A 13,845-nucleotide genomic window follows, 5' to 3' on the forward strand; every position below is an offset into this window, starting at 1 on the left:
GAATTGGATCTTTCATGCATGAGTAATTGTCTTGAACAATCTATTGAAGATGCAGATTAACGAAGAACTCGTTATTCGTCTTCTTTAGAAATTCCAAAATTAATTCATACGATATTTCCTGCATAGTCTATGTTGAGAAGCCACTCAACACAGTCTGGCCTTTTTAAGCCACATGGAGGGTATACTTAGTCAAACTGCCCAGTGCCAGCTGGATGGGAAGGGATCCTCTTGGACTAGCCACCAGTCAAGTTTCGGGTTTTATCTCCCTATATGGCCCACCATGTTAGGACTTTTACCCTTGTATTTTCAACAGTCTAAATGAAGTCACCTTGAAGCCGCTAAGTTGAAATGTCAACCTGTTCCCATACATTCATATCCCCATGTAGAAGATGTTTTTAGGGTTGAAACTCTCAAAATTGAGATGATGACGTGGACAGCATGTTCAAAAATTTGAATGTCAATGGAGCTGCCACATAACAGATACTTAGGCCATGCTGAGAGGCCACTGAACATGGGACCATGTGAACAAGTCCTCCCCAAATAGAGTAATTTAAATACTTTGGTTCTTTGGACAGTTAATCTCCAAACAGATGCAATGATTCAACATTGCTGATCTAAATTTGGAAGTCCTCCAAAGAGTTGTGAAATGGTGAAGGCATACAGTAAGAAATGAAATAAAATTCTTCTCCCATTTAAGAACCATAACATTTTGAAGTGATAAAAGTAATAATGTAATAGAGATAAACAGCAAAATTGTTACACCAAAAAGGTGTACAGCAGTAAATTGTCATCTACTAAATTTTGAAGAACAGATGGTATATTACTTACCTGCCCAATTAGTATCTCATTCAACTCGCTCATTGAAGGAGTTCTTTCAACAGCATGAACCTGACAAATCAAGTGTGAAATGATGAAACGTAGTGCATTTATAAAATCTTCCAAAAAAGAGTGATGTAAAATAGATGAGGATATGACGAAAACAAAGAGATTCCCATTGCTAGGCTCCAATTGGACTATAATTGTAGATCCAAAATATGTCACAATATAATACTGTGTGGGTGGGGCTAATAGTTTTACTGAGGTTTACCAGATTCATAGACTATGGTACAAAGCAGGCAAGGAATTAATCCTATAAGTAAACATGGACTGCAGCCTCAATCATTTCAGCCCAGTAGTTTAACAAGCAAGAAACTAATAATTCTAGAAGTAAATTTTAAGTGAGACTACGTGAAATTGTCAGTGGGCGAGCCTGTGGCACAACGGTTAAGTTGCACTATTGCAACATGTTGGTCATAGGTTCAAACCTTGGAAACAGCCTCTTCTGCGAAGCAGAGGGTAAGGCTGCATACACTTTGCCCCTCCCAGACCATAAAGTAGTGGGAGCCTCGTGCACTGGGTTGTTTCTTTTTTTTTCTTTTTTTTCTTTTTTTTTTTAACTATGTGAAATTCATCCAATCAGTTCCGGATGTTCTGATTGTTAAGACTGGATAGTCCGGTGAAATAGTCATTTGTTTTTGGCCTTGAACAGTCAATTGGTTTTGGCCTTGAACAGCTATGACCTAGAACAGGGTCATCAATTGCTACCAGTTGGCAGTCCAATTGCCCAGTTCAGCAGTCCATGCAAACATAGTACAAGCTAATCCAGGGGTCAAAAGGGCAAGAGAAATTTCTTTTAAAATAAAAAGAATCATATTCATCTAGGAAATATTAATAATCGATGCTTAGCGTTCTTACCACTTGAGAAAACAAAATGAATTTTATCAATTTAACGTTACACAGCAATAGACAAAGCCATAACACAGGAATGAAATCATATGTAGAGGTGCCTTAAGTTTTAAATATATATATATATATCACTGAATTTGCTAAAATAGGGCTCAACACTGTAAAATTTAGACCATACCTCTATGCCTCCAGGAAAGCAGAATGACAGAAGATCCTTATATTTCAGTGGTAGCTGTTTCTCTGGAGGGTATACAAATAAAACCTGAAAAGTACAACAAATATGAACACCGGATGACACTTAAAAAAATAATAATAATAATAATACAAGAAAAGAAGTATAGTATGCAAGGAAGAGCACCTGAGGTTCAAGGTTAGGTTCTACACGAGCTAGATTCTGGCCACTCAGCGAACCTCTCAATTTGCCGGCACTTTCAGACTTTCTGGCAAAAATCTGCTGTTGTAGTGCCTGAATATCTGAGTTAGGATGAAGACCAACAACAACCATGCTCTCAAAAAGCCTGGATGGCTCTTTCACAGATCTTTGATCCTACAATATATGAATTCCAGATATTAATAGCGAATCTACATTGAAAGAGCCTCATATTTCATTTCACTCAGATACGTTACTTGCTAGCTGAGAAATAAAAACATAGGGCAACTTTTTCGTAATCTAATTAATGGTTCAAATAACACAACAGGGGAAACTTATGACAGAACCATAATTCAAAAGTATCAATTATAAACTAACTCAAAGATCCAGAAGAAAAATGGAACTAGAGAAACAGAGATAAAATTTCCATAAAAATAGATAAGAAAAATAGGAACAGTGACAACAAACTCCGACAAACAAATTCATCCCACCTATATTGGAGTTGAAGATTGAATGAACAAAATGAATGGAAATGGCATACCAACAATTGCGATTGAAAGCTTGCCCATTGGCGTTTTTGACTTGTTAGAATTTCTGGATTGTAATTTCTTTTTTTCACCTCAGGAGGAGATGAGAAGCCTTTCAAGGCTCTTGCAACTTGCCGCTGTAGTTTCCTTAGTTGGCTACTGCTATCATCTTTGGATGAAAATATTACAGATGGGCGTGGTGAATGGACAGTGGTGGTGGCAGCTGCAGCTGCAGCCGCAACAGCTCTTGCAACATCCTCAGTTGTCTGTGCAAACAAGGAAGCACTCCATCTAGGGCTACCGGAAGTTTCAGTGTTAGTCATAGTGACTAAAATGCCTGTTGCTGCAAAATCAAGCATTGATACAATTTAGCAACACATTGGAGTCTGCAATACACAAACTGTCACAGAAAAGATTTTTCCATTGGATTACAACAACCGAATAGAAAACTAACCTAATACTCCTTCATAGGAAATCAACAAGTAGTAGCACTCAAAAACATAAACTTATACTAAGTCAGAGACCATTAGGCCAGACAATTCAACAAGCCCAGAAAACAACACATCAACAAAGCTCAAGAAGTTATCATCTGCACAAGAATCGACCACAGCATTTCATTTCTCAATGCGTCCCAGCCCAGATAAGTATCTTTTACTGCATGCTAGTACAAAAAGGGGCCTTAAAGTTGCATCTCAAAGAGAAGACTAAAATGCCCAAGAGAATCCTTTGGCAAGCATGTGGAACATCTACTAACATTCACAATGAAACGGGGAAAATATTAAGTCTAGTTTGATAACAAATGCTTTCAACATGGAAAATTGAAAGTACAAAAGGTTGAATATAAGCCTATTCTTAAGATACACGGAAGCACTTTGATAGGTTCAACAAATAGTACAAAATGAACAAATGGATAACATGTAAAGAAGAAGAGTACCTCCACAAAATCATATTTTACAAGTGAGATCCAATTCCAGAATTCAGTAGAACTGGAAGCTCAGATGTGCACTAGAAAAGTGGTTCAAGCAATACTAATTTGTTTCAAAATCAAAATTACTTTCTGACGCTTGCCGTAGTGTAAAACCTAAAAAGCTAAGACACCTACAGTCTAGAGATACTTTAAAAAGGATGAAATTATCAGCTTCTGGAAATTGGCATGCATAGTTGGCAAAGTGATGCCTATGTGACAAGGCATGCCTTCACCCCTTACGTAGATGATGAAGGCAATAAGCCTGTAATGTGGAAAACATGCCAGGGATATGGAACAATACCTGGAATCTGGAGAACGTTAATATATTTAACAATTAAAATAAATGCCATAAACCAAAACAAGTCCCTGAATCCTATTAGAGGGTCCACCTAGTCCAACACCCATACCCTTAGGCTATCATAGGCTTTATTTTGTAGAAAATAGTATGAAATAATGGCAATAGTAAGTGATCATATAATAGAACAAGCATCTAATAATGATAAAATGATGACAATTTCTCATAATGTCATAAATTAAATTTTGTTCTCGATCATCCAACAAAATAATCAACACATAATGAAAATAAGTGATAAGACTTTAATGTGTTTCATCGATTCAACTTTGGAAAGCATTGAACGAAATATCCCAAGAGATTAAATCACACAAATATTGTCACAAGATAGAATAGCATCCGAACTTCATCCTTCAGCATACAACTGGACACCTAGATAACCTCACAAGGAAAAAATGAAACTAAGCCCATGTCCTATAACTTGTGGATTGATTCCAACCATATCTGCTAATAGCATAATACCCTGGTCCATCACAAGGACATCCTCCCAACGATTCATAGTTCACATGAGAAGGCCCAAAAGGAATATCAACAAGGCTCTCATGATCTCCTTCTTCCTGGCATAAGCTAATCCCTTACAATCAGCTTCTTACTGACAATATTCTAAATAAACCAATATAATCTGAAACTATTTCCCCTTTAGAAAGAAAATATAAACCACAGTCCAAGACAGTTGACACTAAATAACCAGTATCAGAGACTTAAAGGGAACCCTCAAGTAAGTTAGTAGTGGTTGAGAGTAAGAAATCATACGTTAAAATATTTCTCAACCCAAAGAGATGGTGGCCTGTAGTCAAGTGGTTCTATCCTACGACCCTATATCACCTAGAAATGGAGGGAATAATAAGAACGGTCAAAGGAAAGATAAAATAAATTTATGAAAATTTCACTTGTCAAAAGTAAAAATTAATGAACCTTCCAGGCCAGCATGCTACTGTCTGTCCTGTTAATCTGACAAGGCCAAATCCTAGGTAGAGATTAATGGCTAACAAATTCCAATGATGAATGTCCCATAAACTCCAACAAATAGATGTCCTGGCTCCTATTGACAGCACAAAATTTCATTCACAGTACAGTCAAGACAATTACTACATCATCCAAGCATTACAAGGATGGTACATAATCAGCATTATCTCCATTTGTCAGGCCTACACTGCTCCATCAAACTCTAATGCTGCATAACGTACACAGTCTTGACGATCCTCAAGCTCCTTGTAAAAGAGATGGAAGAAAAGAACTGAAATCCCATACAATTTCTTCATCTTCATCTTCACTTAACTAAAAGAGAACTTCCTTTTTCCCTTCACTCCAACTGAATTGTTTTCAATTACTTCATGAGCAAATATTACAGAAAAAACTTCAATCAAGCTCTCAATCGATTCATGGGAGTGTATTAAAAATCCCATCCGAGTCACAAAAATCAGTACTGAAATATATGTTCAATTTTCCCCCTTCTGACGACAAAATCCGGTGATCTTACCAACCAAAACCGAAGTTTCATCCACTTCTCAGACCACAAAAGCTCCAGTACAAAGCCATCGTCGGATAAGCAAAATCCAAGCGTTACAGAACAAGAAACTACAAAACTTGTTGTTATTACTTAAAATTAACTCCACAAAGATCATTTAGGGAGAAACAAAGGCTCCTACGACCAGCAGAAAGATGACAAACAACAGAAAAAACTAAAAGTGAAACTGAAATTCTGAAAATCACTCACCTCAGCGGAACCAATAAACCGAGTTAGAGCCAAAGATAGAAGAGGTAAACAAGAGAAAAATCAAGTTCAGATGATCATCGCAGCCATGGCGCGAGAAGCGTTCCTTCTACTTCTCTGCAAGTGAAGAACCTAAATGGAAAGAAGAGACTAATCGATCATCAATTAAAATATTAATAAGGAAATCTTAGACTTAAACTGGAAAAAAGGCATGAGATGTGGTCGTTTACCATGGATGAACTCACGCTACGGTCACATCTAACATTTTTTTTTTTTTGTTTTTCTTATTCCGTCTCTGACGGAGATGAATGATTTTAACACAGAGATGAGTGTAACCGTCTCTCGTCTCGTCTTGTTCTTTGTCATCTGTGAAAAAGCATCCGAGGGCCGTTAGGCCCGTTTCTTTGTTCTCATTACTTTCTCATATCTCCGTTTGCATCGCCGTCAATGTATTCGCTGTTAACAGTTTTTTGAGGTCACCTGAGATAGGAGGAGTTGAGGACTTACTTTATTTAATGGACCTCCACAAGGGTAATAAACATTTTGGGCTTTTACCAACCCATTATCTAATGATGCTTTCTTGCCACGTGGGCCGGGGTGGGGTATGTAATTATGACTACGCAAATGAGGGTTGTTTTGGTATTATACAAAGTAATCCTATTACTTCGGAGGGAGTCACATGAGATCATGGGATCGAATATCCTTCAACATGTTAGGGGTTTTCGGTACGGCATATGGTTTTGTGATGACTTGTTTTTTTATTCCATAAATACCCTTACATTCATCCATTTAAGTGTGTTTAATAGGACATTAATAAAAGAAAAAAAAAGTACGTAAATGATTCGATTGAAATCGATCATATCATCATACTGTATTAAATTAAAATCAAAACCAAATCGGTTATTAATCGATTTTAAATTCTCAAATCAAAAAATAAATTAATATTGTCTAATGTTTCCTACACCCAAACAGAGTAGTCGTGAAAATACCCAGCTGCCCTTGCTTCAGTTGGGTACTTTTACGCCTAGCTATATCTGAAAGTAGAAAACAAGGTCGCTCAATTAGTATTTATTTGTTTAATTGATATGTAATTGGTTTCGGTTATATAATTACTATCAGTTTCAGTTTCCAGTTGTTTTCTTTATATAATTCATAATTGGTTTCTTTTAATTATTTTTTATTATGTTTATAATCAATTTTATTCGATTTATCGACACAATTGTTTGCTTAGTTCTTTTATTTACTTTATCGATACATTTGCTTGGTTACTCATTTTAGTTGATTCGTTAGCCAATTTTATTCAATTTATCAATTTTAAACAGTTTAAAATAAATTTTTTCCTTTGAGTAAATTTTAAAATAAAAACTCAGTCGACTACTTTTTTTTATACGATATGTAAAACCATAATCGAATCAAATAACAATTAATTTATTGATTCTAACTTAAATGATTAGATTTCAATAAGTATGAAATTAGCACCATTAGGGTTGGGGTTAAAAGCAATATCTTTCTAGCTTAATCAAAAATAAATTAATAAATAAATGGGATTAGTTACAGGGAAGGTATATCAACTATTAAGGACTAGAAAGCAATAGGGAATAGGGACCAGAGACCAGAGAGGGCCCAAGAGAAAGAAGGAGATGAGAAGGGGGGGAGGAAAACAGAACATCGATTCCTACCAACCCAACACAGGTCTTACACTGAGGATGGCCTATGGCCTAGGGAGAGACCACGAGTAAAACAGATACCAAGTAAGACAACGGATCATCGATCCCACCAACTCAAAACACTGTATTACTATTACAAGATTTGGGTCCCACTTGACTCAGCGATCCCACCCTCAATTATTAGGTATGATAACCATAACAATGAATCAAGCCACTGATGTTTTAGTTCACGGTGTCGGCATCAGTAACTGTTATTGTTGATATCGATTCGAATCAGTCATATCGGTTTTTAGACTTTGATTTTAAAAGTTGGATTGGATTTGATTGATATCAGCCTTGATCCATCCCCGATTAAATCCCGATACAGGTAAATTTAAGAGTAAAAACATAATATAAAAATTGATTTTTATGAATAATATGGATAAATCTATCTTATACAGTCCGATCCAGGTCAATTCTGATATATACTGACCTTGACGGATCCGAAGACCTGTCCGTTAGAACCTTGGTATAGACTGATACAACCGATCTGTTATCGCTACCTATATCGTCGCAATGAACAAACCTGGACTGTGTGAGACATTGAGAACAAGGCCGGCAGTGACTAAATTCAGCCGAGTCATGTGAGTATTGGCCTCGTAACGAGTTGATGATTCGATCCTGTACCGGAATCCAATCTCTCTTGAATCTATATAACAGCTAAAATAATTAATTGGTTCTCTAGTGTTATCTTCTGTGTCCCACTTTCATGGGATTCACTAAAGAAAAGAGTGGTAAAGGAATTTTGCCTTCCCATGGTGCTATTGGAAGAGCATATGTGAGCATCGACCATTAGGGATAGGGTGGTCTTTTGTTTAGTCAATACTCCTGTAATCTTTCCATTGGCTCATGCAACAACGCAAGAGTAAAAGGGATGGATAAGGTTCTTTTACCCCTCCACCCTCACCCCAAAAAATTAAAAAATAAAAATAAAAATATTTAAGAAGTTCACCTAGAGTTTTAAGGAATTAGGTATAACTGCTTTTGTTTCAATTTTATTTGAGACCGGTTAGACTTGGCTAGCTAGATTTAACCTGAATTATAGAAACTCATATTAAATTAGTTTAGAATCAAGCTCGATCAAGTTAAACTTATCTTGATCTTTCATGGAGGATGATATAATCATTTCACCCCATTATATTTGGGCATGGGATCACATTGACTTTTAAGATTACACAATATAATATATATGAAAGACATTGTGAGACCTTGACCCTTTGACCCCTCTCGACCACCGAAAGGCACACAGTGGTATAAAGAAACGACTGTTTTTTCAAGGGTGAAAAAAAGTACCTAAGAAAGTGACAATTTTGAAATCACAAGCATCAACCATGCTCCGATAAAAATAAAAATAAAATCAACCATGCACAAGGATTCACTAATATATTGGCTTTCAAAACAATACCCTGGCCTGCTCTTTGCTAAGTAGTCTCAATGATGACTAATAATCATTCTCTTCTATAGATAAGTAGGAGACATGATGAATGTAAACCATCATCACTCTTTCTCTCCTTGTTTGATAGTCAGAGACCATAAGTCATAGCTTTTATTTATCTAAAGTAAAAAATGTATAGGTGAAATTTTTTTTCACTGTTATCGGGTGATAATTACTTGTATCAAGTTTTTCTCAAGCTATGGCGAGGGAAGAATTCCTTCACCGATGACCATCTTTTATAGTAAGAAGAATGTCAAAAACAGTGAAGGGTATTTCAGATCCTAGCAAATAAGGAAATCAGGAATCATGATCTTAGACTTGTGTGTGTTTCCTTCACTGTATGTGCAGAAAAACTTTATTTTACTCATTTTGTTCTTGATGAGACAAAAGTTCAAAATTTTCTTCCCTACCCACAAAGTCCTATGCAATAGCATAAAAGGGGATTGATGAAGAGATTCTATCTTCAACGTGATTCTGAAGGATATTAGCTTTATTATGCCCTCGTTTGATTTTATTTGCAAACATATAACTCATGCTATCTTTAAATGGGCTTTGTGCTACCCTTACTTGGGTTTGTGTAAGGACTTCTTTCCATAGGATATTTTAATAATTGTAGTTTCCCGTTTGCCCTTGGTGGTTTATAAATTTATCCCATTTGCGAGATCTTCCGTGCCAAAAAGGCCGGGGGGAACCCAACCCTAATACATAAATCTCAAAATTTACTATGTGGGTCCATTGTATACGAATTGTAAGTAAGACGTCCCTGTCATTCATCCATTGGCTTGGCATGGGAGAACCATTACATATAGGCAGTGTTAAATCTCTTACGCCTTATTTTCAATATGCCAATGATTGCATCAATCACCAATCCCCTGGTTTGGATTTTTATTTAGGGACAATGTTCTCTGTAGGGGACTGCAATCTCTACCATAGTCTGTCTCTCTCCTCTCCCAAGTGAAATGACCTGTATGGACAGAGAAAAGAGAAACTGTGGGGGTTGTTGGTGGAGGCTACGCTCCCCTATAGAAAACACTTACCCTTTTATTTAATTTCACACTTAGATAGTTATTTGAGTTGCACATTCTATGCTCACACTATCTAATAAACAATGTATATATATTGACCACATCATCTCTCCATAAGGCTAAATTAGGTCATTTTTGTTATAGGCATAGACAATAATATTTGTATGCATGGGAAGAAATTTTCACATCTCGATGACAACAATTTAAAACAAAAGACTAAAATGTGCCATGTACTCATATCAAATCATGATTTCACATGGAATGGGTTGTGGATGTATATTTTTTATAATACCACAGCAATGTACCCCTTCACATGGAGTGGGTTAAGGTGGAGGTACATTCTCATAATACCACAACAGTAATAAGCAGCCAAAGAAGAAAATATTAAAGCCACCTTTGACCATTTGGTTATAGTTGGAGAACTTTGACTAGAATTTCATTTGATTAAGCATAGAGTTAGAAATAAGAATTCTCCTTGTGTTAGGTGTAGACGACATAGGCTTTTAAATTTGCTTGTTTTATATTAAACTTCTGGTAAAAAGAAGTCAAAGGAGTTTAAATCCTTGCACTATATTTTTTTGAGAAAAAGTTATGTAAGTCCAAATAGGTAGAGAGTGAAACTCAGACAAACCAACTGACACGAAAAATGTACCATATATTATTTGGTGACCGTATTTGAGCCTTAATTCACTTAATTCAATTGTTGCAAATTAAAAGTTACTATTTGGATATATTTATCCCCAGTTAGAATCATTGTAGGCATGGCCAATGCTGATACAGATTAAAAATATATTGGTCGATCCAATAATAGTTTTTAAAACAATGGCCTAGTCACAATATAAGAGCGTGAACAATTCATATCATCTTGTAGGGGTGTCAATTCCTAAACCGAACCGGTAAAACCGGCCGGACTGAACCGATAACAACCCGGACCAAACCGAACCGAAGCCTTATTGGTTCGGTTCGGTTTCAAGTATTGTAACTAAATGGAAATAGATAAATCAATTTAACTTGTGGTCCACAATCTAAGATTATTCAAAAACTGTAGAATATGAAATCATGGGAAAGTTCATCACATACTTTTAACCATAGAATCGTTTGTATTTAGAACATGAGACAATGTTTTGATTGCACCTTTTTTATTCCCAAAAGTTATTTCAGTTGGGGATTAAATAATTTTTTTATTTAAAATTTGAAAATAATTTATCATTATTTCATTTTCAGATGGTATTATTATTTCAAACATTTTTTAAGTACACATGTGATATGACAAGTTTTATCCTTATTGAAAAGAAAAATATGTACTAGACTCAAATCATTTGACACCTTAGGGTGTTGATAAGAAATAAGAAGTTGTAATATTCTTTTGATTAGTCTCATTGTCAAAAGTATTTAAGTTGAGGATAAGAAAAATATTTTTTAAATAATTTGAAACGACTTATCATTATCTACTGTTGAGAGTAGTCATTATTCATATGAAATGATAGGACTTGCCCTAAAAAAAAAAAGTGATATTAAAAGGACTATTTGAATGATGATACCTCAGTAGACTATTAGAATATGTAATCTTCTTGTAAATATCCATTGTTTTTTTCTCAAGAGTTATTTTAGTTATAAATAAATAAATAAGTTTTCAAAATAATTTATTATCATGTATTATTAAGAGATGTCATTGTAGCACCAAAAAAAAATAAGAGATATCATTGTATCATATGCTTTTCAATTAGACACTATGCATATGTCACATAGAGAAGATGACTATGTATTATGACCGCTAATAGATGGAAAACTCCTAAATTAACACATATCGGTCTTGATAGCTTATTTTAACAAAGTGATCAATCATGTATGAATTTTTTATCAATGCTTTTGAATATAATTAATGTTCAAGCAATTCAAAAAACTATTGACAATTTCAAATAATTTTAAAACCACCATAGTGACAGGTGAAGAGATTAGGTTGCCCTAATATGTGACACATGAATAAGTAATGATGTGAAAAATTGCCTAAATTTTTGTCAGAAGAAAACAGACTAAATTTTAATAATTCTAAAGTTGTCACATGATAGTTATTGTTGATTGTGGGCATGTAGTTTACTAACCAAGCAAACTCTTGCTTAACTTTCCTTGATTACATTATGGCAAAAATTAGTAAATGTAGGCATGTCTAGGAGGAATGCTGATGCAACCATCATATGGCAATTATGACCATTTGTTAAATATGGAATGATCTAGTTTGACCATTTGATCAAATTTCAAATTTAAATTCAAATTCAATCATATACCATTTTGAAAGTTTGCACACTTTTAGATAGTTTTAGATTTTTTGTGTGCAACATATTTTTGCCATCTGATTTTTTTCCATGGTAGTGATCGAAGTTTTCATATGATAAGCACCATTTTTGCAGGACCAATGAGTAATAATGAGGCGTACCAACTCAAACCCATGATTAACCGATTCAAACGATGATGAGACAAGGGCTCGCTTCCACTATGCTAACAATCTTGTTAGCCCGCCTGATAAATTCTATTTGGTCCAAAACTTTGTAATCAAAATTTCCAACTCCATCAAACATGTCTTTGATTCTACCCAAAAAAAAAAAAAATTCTTCCAAACCCATTTTCCCTAGTTATAAAAGAGGAAAGAGAGAGAGAGGAAACACAAAGTTTAAAACATGCTTCCTAAGATTATCCTGGGTGATCTGTTATGACTTCCAATTTATAACCCACCCGAAAAAAAAATTTAATAATAATAAATAAATAAATAATCAATATTTAACAAAATCGTTACATCCAATCTCAATGGTGATGATCACCTCAATCGCTGGAAAACAGGGGGAATGGGCTTTACATGACTCTAAAGGCCAAAATCTAGAAGTTAAGACTTTTTAGGTGGATGGTATTAGTTAGTTGGACTAGGCCTCAATTAGGTTATGGGCCTTAACTAGGCTTCTACTAATCGGGTTAATCAGGTCACAAACAGTCTTAGTCCAATCTTATAAATGGACTAACACACGATTAAAGCCCTAAACAGGTTTTAAACAGACTTCCTTGTCTTAGATTTTAGAAATTTTAATATATTTATTAAATAATCAACAATTTAGAAAATAATTTACACTTAATTACATTCAATAAAAATATTAATATATATCTTATTCTAATAAAAAATAATAATCAAAATATACCATATAACCAATCGAACTAGTGGGATAAGCAAGTTGAGCTTGTAAACATTTCAAACTTGTCAGGCTTACACCGTGAAGGCATAAAATACTTGTTTATAAATAGATTGAACTCAATATATTTATTAATCAAATCGATCTAGATTGGAACATAAACGTGTTGGGCTTAATTCACTTAATGATTGACACCCCACTCTTATAATTGTTTCAATTTGAATTAAAATATCTTTTTATGTATTATGTCATTCAAAAGTCTTTGATGCACATGTGCATGCTGAAGCGTCAAACTCTCAGACTCTCAGTATACAAAAGATGCCAAAGCCTGGAGTCTTCTGGCGGCCTACAAAGACTTTTAGTCTAGTTTCTTTAATTTTGAACCACGAGAAAAATGTTTTTCACGGTTGCAAAGGGGTCAGATCACCAAAACGTATGGTCAAGCACTAGCCATTAAAGCAAGAGCTCGACCACCAATTATGACCCCCCACATATTTTTAAGGAGTCGGATTCAGAATCGGATCCGCTAACCTAACAGTGATCAATACTTATAATTGATCTATAAGAATCGGACGATACGATATAAAAAATGAAAAGAATTACTTGATTACCCACTTTTATGTCTTACTTTAAAAAATTATCCAACTTGTGTTTCAGATAACAATCATCTTCAAAATTAAATTTAGGTTTACAAAACTACCGAAAACAGTGATTCTCCCTTAATTTTTATTTTTTTTACCATTTTACCCTCAATTTCTTGCACCCTACTTTCTCCTATGTCTGATCACCTCCTTGAACTTCTTTATCTTATCTAGAAAGCCCTCTCAGCATAAACCATTCAAGAAAGC

General features: G+C 34.9%; 1 protein-coding gene across 2 annotated transcripts in view; it reads right to left on the reverse strand.

Annotated features, from left to right (window-relative positions):
* The window catches only part of LOC122076089, a 37,306-nt gene extending 31,271 nt beyond the window's left edge, over positions 1-6,035 (reverse strand). Inside the window, exons 1-6 of one of the 2 annotated variants that reach the window (XM_042641376.1) lie at positions 5,886-6,035; positions 5,659-5,787; positions 2,637-2,965; positions 2,084-2,272; positions 1,904-1,987; positions 829-888 (exon numbers count right to left, since the gene is read on the reverse strand). In XM_042641376.1, the coding sequence (XP_042497310.1) occupies positions 829-888; positions 1,904-1,987; positions 2,084-2,272; positions 2,637-2,945 (642 nt within the window). In that variant the 5' untranslated portion in view covers positions 2,946-2,965; positions 5,659-5,787; positions 5,886-6,035. Of the gene's footprint in view, positions 1-828; positions 889-1,903; positions 1,988-2,083; positions 2,273-2,636; positions 2,966-5,658; positions 5,826-5,885 lie in introns of those variants that run through there. The other variant, XM_042641377.1, reaches the window with a different exon arrangement.
* Positions 6,036-13,845: the final 7,810 nt, after the last annotated feature.

This window comes from Macadamia integrifolia, chromosome 4, assembly GCF_013358625.1.
Source record: "Macadamia integrifolia cultivar HAES 741 chromosome 4, SCU_Mint_v3, whole genome shotgun sequence".
In the NCBI taxonomy this organism is placed as follows: domain Eukaryota; kingdom Viridiplantae; phylum Streptophyta; class Magnoliopsida; order Proteales; family Proteaceae; genus Macadamia; species Macadamia integrifolia.